The sequence below is a fragment of the Aythya fuligula genome, chromosome 1 (genome assembly GCF_009819795.1).
Source record: "Aythya fuligula isolate bAytFul2 chromosome 1, bAytFul2.pri, whole genome shotgun sequence".
In the NCBI taxonomy this organism is placed as follows: Eukaryota; Metazoa; Chordata; class Aves; order Anseriformes; family Anatidae; genus Aythya; species Aythya fuligula.
This window is the reverse complement of record NC_045559.1, coordinates 110,931,130-110,953,198: the sequence shown is the minus strand read 5'-3', so window position 1 is coordinate 110,953,198 and position 22,069 is coordinate 110,931,130. Positions and strand designations below refer to the sequence as shown.

Genomic DNA, 22,069 nt, shown 5'->3' with positions numbered 1-22,069 from the left:
GCTGTCTTGCGGCGCTCTCCGTGACCCCGCCTGCTGGGTTATGTAGTCCGCGCGGGCAGCTCCTCCCCCCCGGCACTGAGCGACAGCCCGCTCAACCAATCGCACCCCCGCTTTTACGCCGAGCGGCAGCCGCTTCCACCAATCGCCGCGCGGCGGGGCGGGGCCCGAGGAGGGAGCGAGGCGGAAGTCCTCGCGTTGCCATGGCAACCGCCGCTCGCGGCCTAGCGAAGCCCGGGAGCCTGCCGCCGCCCGGGGCCGCCTCGCCCTGAGCCTTTGGCTGCCGCTGGCTGAGGTGGGCGCGCTGGGCGACCCCCCCCCGCCTACACCTGCCCTGAGCTCACAGGCCTCACGTTGCTCGCAAGAAATTCGCATTCTGCTTAACAGCACAAAGCTCCGGTTAACTCGTTTCCTTCCTAGGTACCGCGCCAGGCACGGTGTGGCTGCCGTGCCCTCTCCCGGGTGGCGATGAAGGCCTTGTTCTGTCAGCAGAAGGCACCTGGGGAGGAGCTGACCTTTGTCTTCCAGGAAAGAGTGAGTGCCACGGCTCGTCCTGCAGGGCCCGGAGACCCTGGCTGGGTGCCACAAGGATGTAAGATCACCCAGCGCTTTGCTAGGCTTGAATTAGTGTTATCATCGCACAGACAGGCAGGTGAGGGAAGGTAGGGCAGGAATATCGTGCCATCGTGGTGCAGCACTTGGCCAGACCAATGGTAGACTATATTTTATATATTAGCTTTGGTGACTATGCTTTAAAAATGGCTTTTTTGAGCATAAAATAAATAACCGCTGGCTCCATACTCATGCATGTCCCTTGACTGGACTTTCTGATCACTGAAAAAGTAGAAGTAGAGCTTGAGAAATTTACTGTGTTTGAAAAGATTCTACCATTAACTTTCTCTCCTCTCACAAGTTCTTTGCTCTTGGTAACGATTGAAAGCACAGTGCATCTTCCTGCAGCTTGAAGGAACAAGGAGACAACTAGTTTTCCATCAAACGCAGTTGAAACTATTGTACTGAAGAGCCTTTCTCTGTTTGATGTAAACATTAATTGGCTAAGCGTACACAAATTGGTGGCGTAAGGCTAAAACAGGATGTCAACAAGTGTGTGTTGATGCAGTATGGGTGTCTGAACAGTAGAAGAACGCTTACATGGTTCTGAGGATGTGAACCTGTGTTTTTAAGTGAATCTCTTACATGTATAAAAGAAACTAATGTATACCTATGTAATATAGATAGCTCAGTATACCTATAAGCCACATATCAAAATGAAATGATGTAGTATTGGTGTGACTCTTGCTTGAATCGCTGTAAAGTCACAGAAGTGAGGCACGTTTGCTGAACTGCCTGAAGAGAAGGATGCAATAAGATGGCCGATTGTGGTACTGCCAAGATGCATATTCAGGGAACTATCCTAAATCCACTTAAGCTGATTATTAAATTGTGCTTTTTCAGAAAAGGCTTGATCACCCCTCAGCGGCACGGCTTTGTTCTCTTTCTTTCAATGGTTTTAAGAGTCATGCAGCAATAAGGTGAGGTAGATCAGCCCACGTGTCTGACTGAGAGCTAGTAATTTTTTAGAGATTAGTTCACATCTGTGCGATGGCTTCACAACTGCTAGCTCCAGCGTGGAGGAGGGGCTGGGAATATGTAGATGCTGGCAGCAGGCAGGCCAGGCAGCTCTGGTACAGTCTTAGGTATGCTAAATTAGATCTTGAACTGCACTCCTGGGTATATTCTTTGTCTGAGCACTTGCCTATTGAAAGCTCTTCAGATAGGAACTGATCCTGCAGGTGTCTGTATAACACCCAATACTACGGGATCCTGATCTGAAATTGAAATAAATATTGAAAAAATGAGGAAAAGAAGAGCCAGTTGACCAAAGAGCTATTAATGGAACAGCAGTTGGTTAATGGAAAATGAGGGGCTTGGATGAAGAATAGCAAACCTTCCTTATGCGGAGATTGGTCAAATTGTAATATTGGCATTTTAAGTTACGAATTCAGGAGCCAGTTAACAGCACAAACATTTTGTTGTCTCTTTTTGTTCCTAAGGCTTGTATTCTTGTATTATTAAAAAAAAAAAAAAAAAAAAAGCAGGTTTGTTATGTGCATTGTAGCAGTACTTAGGCTCACTGAGCTATGTATACTAAAAAGATATTTCCAAAGAATATATAAGATTGAATTTGCATAAATCCCTTAGATTATAAGTGTTAGGGGGGTTATTTTAACCAGAGATGCAGTATTCATGTAGTTCATCAGCCTACAGGCTAGGCTGTTTTGTGGAACCAAGAGCGAGAATCCACTTTGGTTTGTTTGAGGAGCAGGAGGTCAGTCCGACTGGCAAAATGCCTTCCAATTTTAAAGGAACACCATGTGTTTAGCTCAACTGGGGTGAGAAAAAGTTCATCTCAGCATTCCTCACACAGAGGTTCCCCTTCACGTTGCTAAGCCTAGGAGAAAAGCAACAGCTGTTTGTTGGGAACAGTTTTAAAGAACAGATGAAGGAAAGGTTAAACACTTAGAGAAGATGTCTTGACTTTAGAAGTAGAAACTAAGCTCTCATGACTTTCTTGTAATTGTTTCATTTTGCCTCCAACAGATGTTACAGGCCACAGTATAACCTGGAAATAGTTGATTTTGCCTCTAATACCTGAGGTATCTCTTCAAAAACTGGGGAGTCACCAGTCCAGAACTCAATTTAGCTATTTAAATACTTTAAATTAGCAGCTGCTTCAAATCGTTTCAGGTATCGGTCCCAGAAACAGAAGTTGGGATAGTAAGGGAAGGCTTCATTAGTAGAATATTCTTGTATGTGAGATGTCCATCATTTGTGGGGCTCAACAGCAGTCCTTAGTGGTGCAGTTTCTTTGACATCACTGGGACTACTTGAATATTTACCTCAGTATGACAGCGCAGTATCTCAGACACTGGTGTCAAAATTCTCTCAAAACGTAATATATTTTTAAATTATTAAATTATTTTAATGTTAAAATATAGTTGGAATTACATAGTGTAACTCTTTCAGGTAAGGCTGTGATATTTAACGTGCAGGAGCATAAAAGACAAGTAACTTTAATGGAGTTTCAGCAGGGTGGTCAGTTTGTAGCAGCAATGTATACATTGTATCTGGCATTGGTGGTTCAGTGGTAGAATTCTCGCCTGCCACGCGGGAGGCCCGGGTTCGATTCCCGGCCAATGCAGAAACGCCCAAATTTTTGTGCCAAGAAGGCCAACAGCATCTGGCTTGCATCAGGAATAGTGTGTATAGCCAGCAGGAGCAGGGAGGTGATTTTATTCTGCAGCTCTGGTGAGGCCGCACCTCGAGCACTGTGTTCAGTTTTGGGCCCCTCACTACAAGGAGGGCATCAAGGCCCTGGAGCGTGTCCAGAGAAGGGCTACGAAGCTGGTGAGGGGCCTAGGACGCAAGTCCTGTGAGGAGCGGCTGAGGGAACCGGGGTTGTTTAGTCTGGAGAAGAGGAGGCTCAGGGGAGACCTCATTGTTCTCTGCAGCTTCCTGAAAGGAAGCTGTGGGGAGCTGGGGGTTGGCCTCTTCTCACAGGTAACTAGTGACAGGACTAGAGGGAATGGCCTCAAGTTGTGCCAGAGGAGTTTCAGGTTAGAAATTAAGGGGCATTTCTTCTCATAAAAAGTAGTCAGGCATTGGAAGGGGTTGCACAGGGAGGTGGTGGAGTCACCGTCCTTGGGGATGTTTAAGGAAAGGCTGGACGTGGTGCTTAGGGACAGGGTTTAGTGGGTGACACTGGTAGTAGGGGAATGGTTGGACCAGATGATCTAGGAGGTCTTTTCCAACTTTCATGATTCTATGTGCTCAAACTGGTGTTTTAAATCTACTAAGACAATCTAAAAGACTGTGGGAAAGTGCTTTCAGGAGCTTGAGAGGATTCTACTGGCACATTCATGTTGCTTTGTATAATGTCTGTAAATTTGTCCTAGGAAAACCTTCATCCTACAAGAGACAATGATGTGAAAGTACAAGTTAGAGCCTGTGCGCTGAGCTGGATAGATACAAAGGTATTTGCTTATTTTTTTTTGTGAAAGCCAGGGGTGTTTACAGTTTCCGTTGAAGTTCTAAGCCAGTGCCTTATCTGGTACCTGGCACAAATCCATTATCTGAGGATATGGCGTTACCACTGAGAAACAGGGCACTGGATTGATGTGGTATTCTTATATCTCTTTAAATAAAAGGCACCTGTGATTTGGTTCCTAATTTATGGAGAAAGATCAGTTGTCACTTGTGAGCTCTTCCAGCAAAACCCTTTTATCATCCTCTGCACACTGACTAAGTCCTAGTTTGGCTTGTCAGCTAATGACTGTTTTTATTTTTTCTTTATATGCTTCTAAATTTAAATACATAAAGAAAAGTTTTAATATTAAATGAGGAATGGGTACCTGCTCCTCCCCCCATTTGGTAGTGGCCCAATTTTCCTGTTGTGAATATCAAACGCTGTAAGATCATAATAAACATGCATAGTTCGAGTCTTGGTGATAGCAGGAAGTTATAACCATTATTTTCATGTAGCTACTGTCAGAAATGAAAATGGAGAAGGATCTTTTACCTGTTGGTCGAGAAATTTCTGGAATTGTATTAGAAGGTAAGTTAGTACAATTGTCTTGTGAGTGCATGGAGCAAGAATCGAGGTCTGGTAATCCAGAACAAATAGTGTTTGCATGCTACACATTTAATAGTAGGAACTAGAATTTGTTTTCGTAACGAGGCTTTCCCTAAATTAGTAATGATACTGAAATGAAAGTGAAGGAACTGAGCTGTAGTGCTTGCTTATCTGTTCAGAGTGCTTGAAAAAAAATGCACAGCAGCTTTCTAAATGAAATATACAAAGATCTTAAGATCTTATCTCCACATGCTGTAATAACCTTTAATTTATTTGTAAAAAGTTCTTGTTGGAATAGTGAAGGCATTCAGGAATTCCTGCAGTGTTTCATTTGCTTATCCATCTTTGATGCGTAGTTTAAAGCCTCGGTCTTTCAAATGCATGTACGTGTGTGTGCTTGCATGTAACTGTTTGTAGATGGGGTGCCAAAGTTTAGTGGAGTAAAAGATTCTCTTTCGGTATGTGCATGTTTAACAGGCAACATACATTTTTCACTAGCAGGGTTTATTTAATTTTATGAGCTAGTGATAAACAGCACTGTCAATGCATGCTTAATTTCATCTGTAAACATTTCTGTCCATACCTTTTTTCCTCATATTCCTCTATTCTTCACCAGTTGGAAGAAAGGTGTCCTTTTTTCAGCCGGATGATGAAGTAGTAGGTAAGCTAACACTTGTTTGTTTTCTCAGCTAACACAATTATTAATCTTTTTATAATGAATGGCTGAGCTTATAGTCATTGCTAAAGCTACAATTGAAGGTGTATTTTGAAATTTCTAACTGGCGTCACATGAATAAGCACCTATAAATGAAAATTTTCACCTAAAGTGTTCTCCTAGGGAGGGTTTTTGGTTATAAGAAGTTTGGGTTGCCGGTTAATGACATCTATCATAGTCCTACAGCGTTCACCGTATCTACAAGAATATACACTAGGCATGTATATTCGTGTATAACGAATATACTTGTCCTATTAGCCATGCAAACCGGGTAATCTAGAGGCAACCATCTGAATAAATCAACAGCAGTCTGTAGTTGTAACACCTCCTTGATGTAATTAATGCGTACCTTTTGATTTTTCTGTGTGATACAAAGTCTAGGCTTGTATTTCCTGCCTTCTGGAGGATGATATTAAAAATACACCTTTAACTGCTAGTGATGAATCTCTTCTGCAAGCATACAAGACTGTTCAGTGTCTTCTAAATCACATCAGTTCTTGATTGAGTGAAGAAATTGAGTGGTCGTAACTTGAATTTGCAAGTAGATCCACCAGTTTTAGTGGATTTTCTGAGCTGATTAAAGTAATGAAATGTGCTCAGGTAGCTTGCTACATTTGCTACAAGGCCACATTTAAAAGGCAACACTGGTTCAAGTTGCTTATTTCCTAGAATCTTCATTTTTACTGCAGATGAGAATATTTTTTTTATTCTGCTCATGAGAGTAGATTTTTTTCCCCACAAACTTTACTGTAGGGAGCCTGTGTTTTCTGATCCTGCTGTAAGATTGTTGGCAGAGAAGTCCATCAGATGGGCAAGTGGTAATCACTGTACTTCTGTTGTTTGTTTGGGTTTTCTTGTTGAAAACAGACTTCTAGATCAATCACATGGAAAGTGTTAGGGGCTTTTCCTGCTGGAACTTTGGCAGACCTTTCGTATCATTAGCTTCAAATTTAGCAGAATGAGATGAGCAATCATTGTTATTTACTCACCACAGAAAGTGTAATCCTTGCAGGTTGGAATTACTATTCCATTTTATGGGGTGCAGAAATGGCTTTACTTTGTTTAATAAAGTAGGACAGTTATGGCCAAGCATTTTCAAGTCTTGCACATGAATAAGTTTAAATTATGAATAGTATCGTTATTGTGAACAGTATTGCTCATTTGGATGGATACCTGACATGCTCCATCTGTTGAATACTTTAAAATAACACTTGTTTCAATCAACTTCTGTTGTAGCTGAGGGAATACAGTTTCAGTAAGTAATTAAGTGGAAAAATACACCTCTGAAAACCTGTCAGTGGACCTGAGAGTGCTAAGTAGCATTCTGAGTGGGAGTAGTTGTAAGTCTGACATTAAGGGAATGGAATCAGTCATGGAATCCATACTTGGGTTGCAAGAGAAGGAGAGATTCATTTTGTCTGGGTTTTGGGTTTGTCCAAGTTCTCTGTTGTGTTTTTTTTAACTCTTGAATACTGAATGTTTGCAAATTCAGGTACAGAATAATTGGAATTACAGTTGTGGAAAGAGAAAGATAAAGAAAACAGCATTAAAAACTTTAACCCTGAAAGAAAGAAAGCCCATGTTTCTTTTTCTGAAATACTAGTATCTCTTTGCATTTCCTTTCAAACTCCTGTCCATCCTTATGTATCCAATATTCTTGCTATAAAGACAAAACACAGGAGTGAAATATTTCTTTTCTGTAGTAAATTTTTCCTGACAGGCACGCTTCCCAGTTATTGCTGGTGAGAGTTTATTTGTAATTGATGAATGAGCACTTTCAAAAGAAAATGAGCAACTGCCAACTGATTTGGTTACCTGTGTGCTTAATAACATCAAACTGTCCCAAAATAATTGTCAGAAACACATCCACTTAAATTTTACCAAGAAGCTTGTCCTTCTGTCAAAGAATACGGCCCCGGTATATACATCTTACTGAGTGTAACAGTAATAATGTGGTAACACAGTTCCCATTTAGAAATCTTCTCTTTCATGTGAAAATAATACTGTGTTCACTGGAACTAGCTGGTGTGTTAATTCTTTAATCTATAGCTAAAATCATACCAAGAATTGTTTCTCCCTGTTAAAGGTGTTCTTGTTTTTTTTTTGTTTGATTGTTTGTTTTTTCCCTGATCCTTCTTTTACCTTCCAGAAGAGATTTCTTTGTCTATGTAGCGTATTCTCTTAAATACAGCTTTCTGTTTGGTTAAGATATATGCAGGAGTATAACCTCAGACCTGCCATTTTGAGATACTACTTGACAAGGAATCAAAAATGTCAGCTTTGTTTGTTGCTCTCAGCATCTTTCAGCAATCAGTTATACCATGTTGCTCATTAAAATGAGTGCAGGGGAAATTATCTGGAGAGCTAAATCAGCTGTAAATACTTGGAGACACGTACCTAAATATAATATGTATCTGCTTAGAAATTATGATGGTTAGACAGTTTGAGTGTCAGTTCTTCTCCGTGCCTCATTACTAAATAAATAAATGCATGAAAGCCCTATGCTATGTGAAGTATTTCTGACAAATAAGGTGAAAAATCTGATTTTGTACTCGTGTCAAATGCTTGATGTGTATAGCAAATAGAAAATAAAGGTCTATGCTTAATGTTGGAGCTTCTGGAGGCATTATGAGGTGTACTGGCTTAAGAAGGTCAAGGGCACAGTTCTTTAAGATGCCGTTATCTCCTATGCTCAGCATAAGGGTCATTCTTCTGAATGGTTTTAGAGACCCTGAAATCAATGCAAGCTGACAGCGATGTATAATGACTCCTCGGAGGCTGTAACATACTAGAGTCTCTAGTGTTAGAACATAATGCAGCTTGTACCTAACTTTTTTCATCTGTTTAGAAAAGAGATGTCTTCATGTAATATTCATTCTGCTCTTTTTTTTTTTTTTCCTCTAAGATGTTAGAATGCAAACTGTTTTAGGTGCCAAGGCTATTATAGTTTGCTATAAAGATATATTCTATAGTTTATAGTCTATATAACAAACTATATTACAGTTTACTATAAAAATATGTTCCTTTGGAGTATGATACTGTATTAATCATCAGCGATGCTTTAGGATAGAAGATATTTCTTAGGGGCATTCTTTATATTTCTTGATATTTTGTACATTAAATTAGAGGATGACTAAGTGTGAAAGTAAAATCGAATTGTCCGTGATGTTGTAAGAAAGTGTGTTCTGAGATTCTTGCCCTTCTTGCGTTATTTCCTAATTGCATAACAGTGGCTGTAGATAGCTACTTGGAGCTTTTTATTGTTGCTGTTCCAGAGAAAAAGCCTTGAAAGAGCTGCAGATGTATATTGCAGCACGTGGTTTTGAATGGGAGTTGTGAAAGAGCAGCGGAAATAGCAGCCAGATTTGCTAAGGATTATCAACGTGCTTACCTCTAGTCTTCTGTTCTAGTGCCTGTAGCTGTAACGTAGCTTGGTCTGTGCCCATTTGCAACATTAGAGCTCAATTTTCTTTCTTGTTAGCCGTGGTCCAGAGCAGAAAGTGGAGCACTAATCAGTGAGAGAAGTGTGAAATGAGTTCAGACATAACCTGACAAAAATCAAGGGTGCCAGTAGTGAAAGTCTTTCAGTAGTGTCCCCATTTTTTATCCACCCAACCTTGAAGTGTTGTTTGGAGCACCTCTGGAACCATCTTGTGACAAGGAGTTACCTTGTCCAGTTCTCTTAACCTGTCATAGACTTGACAAGAGGGCAACTGATCCACTGGCCTAGTGGGACTAAAAATTTCATTAGGTGCTTGTTTTGGTTATATTGTAGGCTTGCTTGAAATTAAAGGTCTGTGTTAATTTTTTTTCAGGAATTTTGCCCCTGGATTCTGAAGAGTCTGGCCTTTGTGAAGTTGTTCTAGTTCATGAGCATTATTTGGGTGTGTAGTTCACGTATTTTGCTAATATTTACACTTACTGTACCTTTAGAATTTGGTTTCGCTTTAGTACTAGGGAGTTAAGTCACTTGGACTTTGGGGCAAACTTGTGTGGCAGTGTTCAGACATCCTGTCTACTCCACCTATTCATGAAAGCTTTGAATGCCATATACCTCAAAGGCTTTTTATTTGCTGTTATCTTTTAAGGGGTTAATGTTTTGTCTAAACCATGCAAGCTGACTCATCTTTTTTTATTTCCTTCTAACTTCCCTTCTTGTTGCTTCGCTTTTTTTTTCTCCATTGTTCTCATCTCCTCTGACAAAAAATTTAATAAGAAATTTTCCTCACTTTGACCCAATTCAGGAACATCACTTATGACTGAACTAACAGATGGGGTAAAATCAGCAGACCGGAAGCTGGAGAAAGGAATTTTCAGGGATTGAGGATCAGGGAAAACCCCGTATTTAAACTTTCTTCTCAGCTATTGTAACTTTCCAGTTTCCCTTTCCTGGGCTTAGAGTGCCTTAATGTATAGAATACTGAATTTGGGAGTCTGTGCTTCTCCTGACTGCTTGTTGTATCCCTTTGAGTAAGCTACTCTTGCTCAAATTAGTTTGTGCTTCTGTGACTGTCCGTGGATTCAACTTCTACAGTTAAGAGAGGACTCCTTTAAATTTGTTTATGCCAATACTAAATCCCTTCTTTTGCTGTTTAAAATAAGTCAAAAGATCCTTTCCATGCTGTCATTTTTAATATATTCGAGGCATAACTCAACATAAACAACACTTGTTTGAAAATGAAGTCTTCCTGACTAGCTTTGGCAGATTTTGAAAGGGAAGCTGTGGACTCATGGGGATGAAAAACATTTGTTCTTTCTAACATTTCAAAGTACAAATCCCAAGATGTGTGCTTATAAATATATTTACGATTAGCTATAGGCAGAAAATGTTTCTGACTTTTTTAAAACCTTCAGTACTTTACGTTGTGCTTAGCAGTATCAGCTGGTACAAGTATTGATGCTGATGATAATCCCTATAATTTTTTTTCCCAGCACATAGATAAATGATTCTAGGTGATTGCATTGCTTATGGTCCTATGTAGCTCCCCTGATTCAGGCTAAACTGCCAATTTTTAGGCTTAGAGGCAGACCAGACTCTTCCATTATTCTTTTCTAGTGCCATAAGAAGCTGGTGCTTGCTTATTCAGTTCTGTGACAGACTTTTTTTTTTTTTTTTTTTTTTGCTTAGTATCAAGCTGTCTGCTAAATCATGTAAACTGCGTACATTAAAAATGATACTTGAACTCAGGATTTCTAGCTGACAAAGCTGTTTGCTAATTTTACCTCCCCAGGCGTTTAAGCATGTGGATAGAATGGGAAAACACTTTCTCCTGTAGATAGAGACAACAGAAAATAGATGACAAATAATGTTATCTTGACCTTCATTTCTCTCAGAATGTGCTATAACCTCCAGAAGCTGTTTATACCCATGGATTATGAAGTAGAGAGAAGATTATAACCTGTAGAGAAAGAATTATGAACTCATGGGGTGGAACTTGCATTGTATGTTCTCAGTATCAGAATCCTCCTTGTGAAGAGACCTCCTCAGATTCTTTCTGTCAGGTGGTTATGGTAGGAGTGGGTCTTTTTTCTTTTTTCCTGTTTAAATGCTGGACTTGTACGTGAATGTGCTCACAAGGGTACTGCAGAAGCAAGTTGATTATTCTCAATATTAACAATCACCTTTTCCACTTCGAGTTCATGCAGTCCTTCTAACGCTGCCACAAGCCACAACATTGGAATATTGCCTTTGTGCAATAGATTATAATTACATTTATAGGTGATGTGACTTGTATAATTCTCTTTCATGTTCTAGAAACTGATGAAGCCTAAAAATCATTCAGATTGAAATGTTGGGGACTGGCTGGTTTTTCCCATCTGTTTTTGTGTTGTTTTTTTTTTTTCCCCAAAACAGTTCGTAAACCAGAAAAAGTTTGCTGGGTTGAAGCAGCAGGGACTGTTCGTGACGGCGTCCGAGCGTACACAGCTTTACACTACCTTTCCCAAGTCTCCCCTGGAAAAAGTGTCCTTGTAATGGATGGAGCAAGTGTAGGTAACAACTGTGCAGTAATAATTTTGATACAGATTGCCTCTGCTGTAAATAACTGTCATATCACCAGAAACACTGGATTTCTTACAACGTGCTAAACTTATCGAACTCTCTATTCTATTCCTGGCAGCACCCTTAGCTTAATGGATTAGTAGGAAGGGCCCTCCCACATAAGATGCTGAGCCAAGAATACAATCTTCTACGTGTTGTGTGGGTCGTGAAGAGGTAGTTCTCTTCTGCTCTTTTACTTTGAGGGGTTTTACCCTAAGCCTTCAGGTGTAACTGGGGGAAAGTGCCTTAATTTTTTATTCCTTTCCCACCACTGCTTTTCAGCTTCTCTCAGATATAAATAATTTCATTTGCATTGCTGCAGTCTTTATTGCTAATGAAGATGTGGAGCTTGCCACAGCCAAGATTTGTTAATGTAAATGCAGCTGCAGCTGTTTTCTTGGTACCACTTCATCCTTCAACAATGGAGCAAGCCCAAAGCTAGAAGTTACAATTGCAGTTACAGTACTTATGTTTCTAAGATAGGATCTGAGCTATTTTGGTGAAGAGGAGAACTCATTAACTCCTAAAAAAATGTTCATAGCTTCTAGTACAGGGAAAGACTTTTTTGGCTTCATTTGAAAGAGAATCAGATTTGTGAATATTCAAATTCTTGGTTCAAATTTTATTAAAGGAGTAAGTTCACTTCTGGTTACTCTACTCCTGAATGGCCTTTGCAATATAACATTTCTTAGAGTGCATCAAATTGTCGCTGTAATAAGCCCATCTACCTTCTTTTCTTCTGCAGCCATTTGGTACAATAACTATTCAGTTAGCACAACACAGAGGAGCTAAAGTGATATCTACTGCCTACAGTCTTGAAGATAAGCAGTTCCTGGAGAGGCTTAGACCTGCTGTGGGTAGGTTGCATTCTTCAGTGCTAAAGTTTATGCTTAAGGAGAACTTCTTGAAGTGTATTTTTAAACTAGAAGCTTATTTCAGTAGCTGAAAACTAAAATACAAATTTATAAATAGTCTAATTAAATAGTTTTAAAATGTATTTTGTACTTTATACTTATTTAACTTCTATTTTGGGTGTATTTCATGGATTTTTTCTTGTTGGTTTACATTTTATTCTTTGTTATTCATTATTCTGGTGATGTCTGTCTCTATTCTGGTGATGTCTGTCTCTAAGTACTTTCCATCTCACATACTAGGGCTCTAGTTCTGACTTTTGGCCTAGCCACTCAGAAATGTTTTCACTTTCTGAAAGTGTTTCCTGTGAACAAGAAGAAAGCATTACTAAATCACCAGTCTCACAGTTTGTAATCTGTGTACCTGAGTCAGAGTTCAGATGCAATCATATACTTGAGATAAATTATTAATCAGACTCTAATTCCTTCTAATAGTGTTTTATCAAGCTGTGGCAGCTGTTTCAAGTACTGTTGTAACTGTAAAATGATGCATATTTTACAGCAGTCAGATGCTCAAAGGCTTTGTTGGATTTTCCTATTTCCTAAATGAGCTTTGCACTAGGTATAATACTTACATTCATCTATGACTTCTATTTCTGCCCTGTTAATTACATTTTTTGTCTTGTCCCCCCTCTGTCATAAATAACAGTGCCATTTAAAACATGGGAGAAGGCTCTGTAAAATATATTGGCATCTTTTTTTGACCAAATTTTTTTTTAATCCAATTCTGTAGAGTTGAGGAAAGTAGAATATTTCTTTATCCAGACTGTTCTAAAATAATGGATGGCATTGCAAATCCAAATTCATTGCAGTCCACAAACTCGGCTGCACAGCGATCGAAAGGTTAAAACTAGTGTCTGATTCTTCTTCCTCCTCAAAATGCAAAGACTGCGCAGTATAATAAACAATTAACATTTCTAAGTGTATGTTTTTTTTGTCATTTAAAGAAATACATGTAAAAGTAGAGGCTGTTGTTGTAAGAATGCCTAGTATGAGGGGGAGCTTTGTGTATGCAGTTATATCTACGGATGTTACAGTCGCATCAAAATATGTATGAGTTGAGATGAGATCTGATTTCAAAAGATAATGTCAAGGTTAACTGTCCCTGACTCTGACTCCTTTCCTCTTTGTTGTTTTGCGCAGTAAAATTATTTACAATGTTGGCTTTCCAAGTGGAGAATTACCAGCAGTTTTGAAATCCTGTCTCTTGGTCTGAGTGACTAAAAACAGGCATTGCTGCTACGCAGGTGCACATACTATTGTCCTTGTGTTCTCCCTGCTGGCTCCAGAATTGTAAGCTAGCAGAGGGATGGAATAAGCCAGAGAGCTGCTCTTTAGACACTGAGAGAACGGAGTTCTTGTCAATTTTGATTCCTTTCTGGCTCCTGAGAACAGAACTGGCAGTGGAAGCACAGAGACAACACAGTGTGCATGTGCATTCCAGGGCTGCACATTCACACACATCTGCAGGGCTGGGGAGTGAGTGTTTTCTCTTCCAGCCTACCAAGTGAGTGTTTTCTCTTCCAGTAGTAGCTCTGGAGCGCTGATAATGCGGCAGGAAGTGGAGTGCTGTGCAGAGGTTATTACACAATAAGAGGGAGAAAAACATTTTTTGCTGTCCAACATAATGATCTTCAACAGGGTAGTACAAAGTTTTGTGCTGGGAATGTAACCGTTTCTTTAAAGACCCTACAGACTTGTATCTAGATTTTTATATCATCTCCTTTTTTTTCTCACCTTCACAAAAATAGCTATTTTTCCTTTCATTTCAGAAGTCTTTTTTTTTTTTTTTTTTAACTGTAGTAGAAGACATTACAGACACCAGAATGTAAAGCATTTTGTGAATGCTGTCAATATCTAGAGGTTTGTTATGCCAGCTGCAACAGGGTAAAAGAGTAAATACCAAAGACCTTCTAAAATTTCACTTTGTAATATGGGATTCATTTTGCTGAGATGAGAACTTTAATAGGGAAGAAGGGACTCAGCAATTTTATTATCCTAACCCTGTCAGCGTAGGCTAATATGAGTTTGGTTTGCATGGCATACATTTTACTAGCATTTTTAAATTATATGAGTGCTAATATAGATGCAATAAGTAGTCCAAGTCTTGCTAGAGATAGCTGAGCCGGCTTGCTTCTAATGTCTGTGGGTGCAGGTTTTTTCAGTTTTGAGTTTGCTTGCTGGCTTTTTGTTTTTTAATACCAGTCTATCAGCTGACAATGAGCCACAGTTGGTGTTATCAGTATGTCATAACTGCCTCGTGAAATGGTTGAAACAACCACCTCTTGTAGTAAGAAGGCTGTTGCATGTACAGCCCATGTGTGTGCTTGTTTGACAACCATAGGGGTTTAGTTTAGCAGTTTTGCAAGTGTTTGGGGGACATAGACATTAAGGGAAGAAATTCTGAATTGCAACTCGATTTCAAGTAGAGATATAACCTGAGTACAGCATGAAAAGGAGGCATCATTTGAGTGTGACTGAAGTAGAAGTTCAAGTTCATGTTTAAGGATTTGTATTTAAATCAACAGGAGGGGGCCTTCACACGCCTTCAGTAATCTCTGAAGTAAATACAGTAGTAGCACAAGAAGGAGGGAAGTATAATGAATTTTGAAATGCTGATGCCCATGTTTCAGACTAGAGTCCAAATATTAAATAATATGATAAGTTGCTGGTGGAGAACAGAAGGCATATACATATACACCTGTATGCATATACGCATAAACATGTATTTATTCTGCTCCCTAGACTACCCCCTTGTTCTGTTTTTTGTTTTTTTTTTTTTTTGTCTTGTCTTGTTTTTTGTTTTAAACCCAATATTGAGCTTTCAGTGAATGTTTCTGGTAAGAACTCATCTGAGATTTCGTGGCTGTCTTGACTGCACTCAGTAAACCAAGTAGCAGCTCTTTTGTATGGCAGTTCTCAAACTGTGTAGCTGATGTTGCTGGGTGAGAGTAAACTCTGGAAGCAAGCAGTAGAAATCTTAGTATTTCTGCTTCTCATCAGCAGTGAAAGAAGAGAGAAACGAAAGCCTTTTCGCCAGTCAGAATAATGTTAGTTTAGAAGTTGCGCAAGTCACAAAAGGAGAAACTGAACCAATTTACAAATGTTTTGTGAGAAATTAGGAGAAATTACAAAGGACTGTAGAAAATAATATAACTTGATGCTCAGCCTTTTCCATACCGAAAAAAGAAAGTACTGGAGAGAAATTGTTGCAGCATTTTGCTGGGAAGGAAATTGAACAGCATTTTGATGGATACCGTTTGAACCGCTGGATTGACTTAAGTAACCGAACTGAATTTTTGCTAAACAGAAATCAGAAAGTGGCCAAAATGATTAAACTATTTCCTTTTGATAGTCAGATTTTTAGTCTATTAAATCAAAATTGTTCTTAAGAAGTGAAACTACATTGATAGATTTTCTCTGCACCATGTCAAATTGCCTTGTTGAGAAAATAACTTTAAGTTCTTCACTGCGGAAACTGATAACAAAAGACATATGTTTTTTTATTTGCATACAGGAAACATGACTATCACATCACTACTAAATCATGACAATGTATGGGTTTTGTCCAAATAACTTGATTTGGGTGAATAATATTAAATGATTGGCCTGAGATTTGACTGCATCTTAAGATTTCATTGGAGAAAAAATTAAACGAGTATTTATTAATATTCTTTTAATGATCAGTTTCTTCATAAGAACAGTCAAGTCAGTGGTTCATTAGCAACTGAATTTATTGGGCTTTTATGTGTTTACTTTTGACGTGGGAGACAGGACTCCATGTCAGGGAGAGCAGGTTTTTGTTTCCCACTAATGTGGCAGGGTTAGGGCTCTGCAAGGGATTAGCAAGAAGAGGTGTTTATGTAAAGTAAGGAAAGGAAGCTGTGCTTGTAAAAAGTCTCCCAATGCATTACTGCTGCAGTTAGCAGACTGATAGATGATTTGAAAGTTGGAGACATGAAATAAGGTACCTCCTTATCTCCAGAACTTGTTATTTTTGAAAAAAGTCATAGTAAAGAATGACCTTACAGTAGGATTCTAATTCTTGTAGCCGCATACTTTATCCTGCCAAAAATCAGGAACAGACTGGAGTTTTACTTCTGGATTAATCTAATACTTATTTTTGGTGTTGATTTTGCACTGTATTGGGAAATGAAAACCAATATGTTGACTTAGCTTTTTGGCTTAGCTGTAAACTTGCTCATAACACGTACAGAAAGTAGGAACTCTTCTGCTGTGAATCTAAACTATATTTTTACTGCAACTGACTGAATGTGTTGCTTTGTCTAGCCCGAGTGATAGATGGGTCAAACGGGAAGATAGACGTGGCTGAAAGCTGCTTGGAAGAAACAGGTGGCCTGGGAGTGGATATTGTAGTAGATGCTGGAGGTAAGTAACCGATGAGAACCTGGTCTTCAGAGCAGCATTAAGGTTTTTTTTGTTTATTCTTTCCAAGTAGTACAGGTGGAAGCTGCATAACCTCAGAAGTTATACACTTAACTTCTTGATCCCATATAATTTTATGCACGTAACGTTACTCAATAGATCTCCTTAAGCTCTCCTCATATCACCCTCTAGTGGAAGTATCTAATAATGTTGGTCAGCTGCTAAATTTGTCGGAAATATTTCTCTATTTAAAGCTGAAAAGAAACGTTTTTAAAGTAGGGCTATGACATCATTGTTTATGCTACCTTAGTTTAATAATCTAAAATAATCATCATAGTTGAAAAGTCTGAAGGTACTATTTTTAAATGAAATAATTAAAAAACTTCTTAAAGTTCCACTGTCTTAAAAGCAGTACATATTTAATTTTATGAATCTTCTGCTTTGTGAGGTATTTTCATGAGGCTAACTGCATGACAGAATTACAGTGCTGTTCCAAAGAGCCCTCATTGATTGTGTGTATTCATATGCATAGCTTCCAACTTGTTTTGTAAGACCTAAGACTGTAAAAGAATCCCAAGATGGTTTCCAGTGCAGGAAGAGATGCACTTCATTTTCAACAGTGACTGCTTTCTTCTGAACTCAAATGTATTTGTTCTTTTCTTTTTCCAGTAAAATTATATAGTGCTGAAGATGAATCGACTTCAAAATCACAGTTGCTGCCTCATAAGCATGATATCATCACTCTTCTCGGTGTTGGGGGGCATTGGATAACAACAGAAAGAAATCTTCAGGTAAAGATACTGTCAGCAAACTAGTTTGTACCGCATTATCTATATGAATGTGTCTGAGCTTCTGCCGTGGCTGAATGGCTCCCCACTGTTAGATGACATCAATTTTTACTTAAGAAAACTTTCATATCCAGAAAATGGAAAGCATTCAGCTTTCATATTTTTCGTTTTATTTTCCTCTGAGACAATTTTGGGGCTGTCTGCTCTAACATAGTAAGTTAATAGCTTGGCTATACCAAGGAAATATTAAAGGATCTATTTTGTTTGGCTCAAAATATTAAACTGGCGAGGCAGAAAAGTATCCCTGAAAACTAAATATTACAAGTTTGTTTTACTTGTTTGAAGAATAGTCAAAGGGTGTATTGTGTTTTTTTGTTTGTTTGTTTGCTTGTGGATTTTTAACCGTAAATATAAAATAACCGTAAAAGTTAACCAAGGTTAACTTTATTTTTGAAAAGGGAAAGATAATGAAATATTTCTCTTCATTTTGGTTAAGCTGGATCCCCCAGACAGCCATTCCTTGTTTCTTAAAGGAGCCACCGTCTCCTTTCTGAATGATGAGATATGGAACTTGTCCAACATACAGCAAGGGAAGTATCTCTATATCCTTTTGATGGTAACTGAATACTGACTGCTAAGGGATGGCTGAAAAGGTAACAGAGAAATTAACTAACACGTTCTCTTCTACTCACACCTGTAACCTAAAGATCAGCACAGCTAAGCATTACAGTGTAACTGAAGTATAACAGGTTTGTGTTTTAAGCAAGTCCTGGTTTCCTTCTAAGTACACGCTTCATTAAAAGTAACGGTGAAACATAACCCATTCTGAAGAAAGTAGTGTTTTGGTTTGAGACTGAGCCAATTAATTGAAGCTTTAATTCTACAGGTGTTTACGTTATACATAAAGATTTTGGAATATAGTCAGTTTAACTGTAAAAGTTGAAATATTTTGGCTTCATAACCTTTCTCTTGTTTGCTGTGTTATATACGTACCATGTCACTGAGCAAAGGTGTGGGTGTGGAGACAGGAGTGACTCCTTCATTTGCATTACCTGTGTTTGGTCTAAAGGAGCTGGACTCTGAGCTTGTTGCTAGCAGGACAGTTTTCAGTGGATTGCTTCAAGTAATAGAAGGTTTCTTTATGGCTTTAAGGAACCTCCCTGTTCTGCACTGCAGCTTATGAAATTGCTGAATCACTTTTGCAGTTTAGCAGAACAGCTGAGGCAGGTGAGGATTTAGTCATTATATTTGAGAAAGGACTAACTATACTGCAGGGAAGCCCTTCCCTCCTCCACTGAACTCTAAAGCAGATTAGGCAAGGTCAGGCACACCGAGGAACTATTTATGGGATATAGGTTATCATAAATGGTTTAATCTTTTGGTATTTTTGTTGAATGCTTACCAAGTAGTTACCCACATATTAAAAAAAAAAAACCAAAAAAAAAAAACAACTGACTAAAACTGTGTGTTTTTTTTTTTTTTTTTCTGTCATCTCCCATGGTATCTGTAGTAATAACAGTATGCTTTATCACCACAGGCTTTAAAAGTTGATAGGAAAAATCTGCTTTTAGATATCTACATCTTGTGCAATTCCTGAGTCTATGGCATGAATAGTTTCTGAAGAAATCACAAGATGATAACTTTTTAAAACAGCTTGAGATTCAAATGTTAACCATATTGCTCTTAAAATGAAGGAAGGAACTTTTTTTTAGTTTATTATACACTCTAAATAGAGGATCATCTGTTGCATTGACACGAGTGTTAGAATCCTTAAAAGTGCACAATGTTGCTCCAAGAATTTACAAGCTCTGCTACACTCCAATTTTATTATGATTTTTACCTTTAATTTCTCTATGAATAGAAGGGATAGTTTGGCTGTTACCAAAATCAGTCATTTTTATTGTGCACAAAAAGTGTGGTTACCATTCTGATTAATTAGTGTTGTACTTACTGCAGGCTGCATTTGTCTGTCTTAACCCTTTGCTTTATTTTAAGTTATATTTTCTATATTTAATTTCTACATGCTGTTGTAGGAACGGTTATTTCTGATACGTTAATAAATCAGAAATAATGACTCTTACCAATAAACCTGATGGTTCAAAGTATTATCTGTAGATACGCTGCTACCTTGACAGACCTCTTAGATACGCATTTTAGAAGACATAATGGAGAAATTATCAAGTAGTGTTTTCAGGTGAGATGATTATTTTTCTTTATTCAGCCTTTGGAGTAATCTCTTGCCAGTGCTGTACTGCAAATGTATATTGGGATGCTGAGGAAAAGATGTCTCAAATAGCTTACATGGTTCTGTTTATGGTCTGTTTGTAATATAGCAGGCTAAGCATAAGGTAATTAGGTAAAACCCCAGATTTTGCTGATGCCAATTTAACAGAGGCAGCACATTCTTTTCTTGGTGGAGGAAGAGCATATATCTGTCTGCTCAGCAGTGTGGCCGAGAAATGGTGCTGTGTGTAAGACAATAGATTTGTCTAATATTCCTTTGTAAGAGTGACAGCTTCACTAGATAGGAAGATAACCATAATGAGGTGGGAATGGAAGATCCTTTTATTAATGCTCAACAGTATTACTGTTGAGCGTTAAGCAAAAGCCTCTCCACCACCACCTTTTCCCTGTAAGAATGATATCTTTTAATTAAACTTCTCTTTCCTGTTTGCTCTAAGGCTCTTTCTTCTGCAAACTCAAGCAAAGCTATAAAACTTTTATTGTGTTTAAGGAGTAAAGTTTGCATAGCGAAAGTAAAGTCTATAGCAGTAGTCCTAGAATGTTTCTGTTGACCTGAGCATGCCCATCAGATATATCTGACACACTGTTCCATTTTAGGCCTCAGCTGGATGAACCGATCCCATTGTATGAAGCCAAAGTTTCTATGGAAATAGTTCAGAAGAATCAAGCAAGAAAAAGACAAGTCATTCAGTTCTGACACATAATTTCCCAATTTCTAAGCCTGTGGAAGATAAAGAAACATGATATATTTAAGAAGTAAATGAGTGTACACTTTCAAATAATTCTGTAACCAGAATTTAAAGATCTTTTGTACCTCAGTACAAATGGTCTGTGAAGTTCCTGAGACTTCAGAGGGTTTTTTTGGGATCCAGTTAAGCAAAATGTTTCCATCAGCAACTTCTAGAGACAGTCTTGACACACAAATCTTGACTGCCCTGCTTGCTTTACAAATGCCAGTAACATGTATGTGCAACCTCATTTGTTGTTTTTCAGCCGTAAGAAATTAAAGTGGAAAAAAATGCTGGTTTGGTTGTTTTAGTTCTCCCTTCTCCAGCCCCTACCAATAATTCCCTTCACGTTTCCTTTTTCTTTTTGACTATGTTGAGACTGAGCTCTGTCTGTAGTACACTTACGTCTTCAATCCACGTTTAAAATTGTTCTATAATTGAAAGACAGGGTGGCCAAGCCATCAGGATTGGCAAAGATCCTAGAGGGGAGAGATGGTACTGACAGTGGGAGTTCCCCCCCTGCTGATTCTCTTCATTTTAGCAACCAGAGACTGTAAACCTGATTTACTAGTGTATGGACTGTAGGTACTATGATTGTGTGATTCAGTTGTTTGAGGCACTTTGTGTGTCTTGCTATAATGTTCTTTGATATCTTTCCAGTAAGATTTTTGTGTTCTGTGCACTTTCACTTCTCCTTTTTAACCTCAGTCCTATACATATCACAGCTCAAATCTGTTTATCCAGCATCCTCTATTACCATGCATTTTCTGCAGATCAGTAGTAGGGAGGGAACTTCTGTTTTTCTTCAAGGCATGTGGTTTCCTACTTGCTCTTATTTGATAGCAAATTTTTTTCAAGTGGACACCAGCACTTTGAACCAGTGTAAGAAGTTAGAATATTTGAGTGAAAATGGATCATCTAGAACCATGATTCTAGAACCATCTTCTGTCAGTCACTGGACTCATAGGTTATTAATAAAATGTCGCAAGGGAAGTCTATAGAAGCATGAATAAATCTTATTTTAACTACTGACGTGATGTAATGCAGCCTTGAAAATAAGTAGTGCTTTTACATGTGTGCACACATCTAAGTATGCAAATCCTCTGCTAGTTTGAAATTTCTGAAGCTTCCTACCCAAGTGCTGATTTTTTCTTTATGTTCCTTTTAGCTTAAATGCTTTTAAGATGAAGTAAATCAGAGGACACCAAATAAGAGTAAAGAAATAAGGCTTAATAAAACAGGAACAACCAGTGACATAACTGCAGAATAAAGCTTGTTTTCTTAATATAATAGCTCTTATTTTACTAGATCTTCTGTTAATAGGTATGTTGTTCCTGTCTGTAAATAAAAATGCTTTTTAAGCTCTGTATGCAATAGATCAAGGCTAGCTCTTGCTGCAGTTGTCTTAGTCTTTCAGCTAGATCAAGTTATGAAGTAAATGTCTCTGTGCTTTGGCAGATTTTGTGGTGGTGGGCGCCTTGCAGCCCCTCTCTGAAGCAGAAAACTCCAGGGGTGAGCCCTACCTGGTGCTGATGGGCAAACCCAGCTCGCTGCCCCAAACAGACACAGTGTCTGCACCTATTTTCCCATATTAACCCGTGGTGATCATATTTGCACGGGTGAGGTG

The 22,069-nt window shown here is 38.6% G+C and overlaps 1 protein-coding gene and 1 non-coding gene across 3 annotated transcripts; both read left to right on the top strand.

The window, feature by feature from the left end:
- The first annotated feature begins 226 nt into the window (after positions 1 to 226).
- On the top strand, positions 227 to 20,738 carry CRYZL1 (crystallin zeta like 1). Of its 2 annotated transcripts, XM_032207484.1 has the most exons (13): positions 227 to 292; positions 418 to 531; positions 3,954 to 4,031; positions 4,540 to 4,612; positions 5,247 to 5,291; positions 9,161 to 9,229; positions 11,200 to 11,333; positions 12,131 to 12,242; positions 16,587 to 16,685; positions 17,352 to 17,473; positions 17,967 to 18,072; positions 19,619 to 19,664; positions 20,312 to 20,738. In XM_032207484.1, the coding sequence occupies exons 2-13, from the start codon at positions 466 to 468 to the stop codon at positions 20,409 to 20,411; spliced, it is 1,050 nt and encodes a 349-aa protein (XP_032063375.1). In that variant the 5' UTR covers positions 227 to 292; positions 418 to 465; the 3' UTR covers positions 20,412 to 20,738. The 2 variants fall into 2 exon arrangements, with proteins under 2 accessions (XP_032063375.1, XP_032063376.1); XM_032207485.1 differs by lacking the exon at positions 9,161 to 9,229.
- Positions 3,129 to 3,199, top strand: TRNAG-GCC. The gene has a single exon. It is a non-coding gene; the product is annotated as a tRNA-Gly (tRNA).
- Positions 20,739 to 22,069: the final 1,331 nt, after the last annotated feature.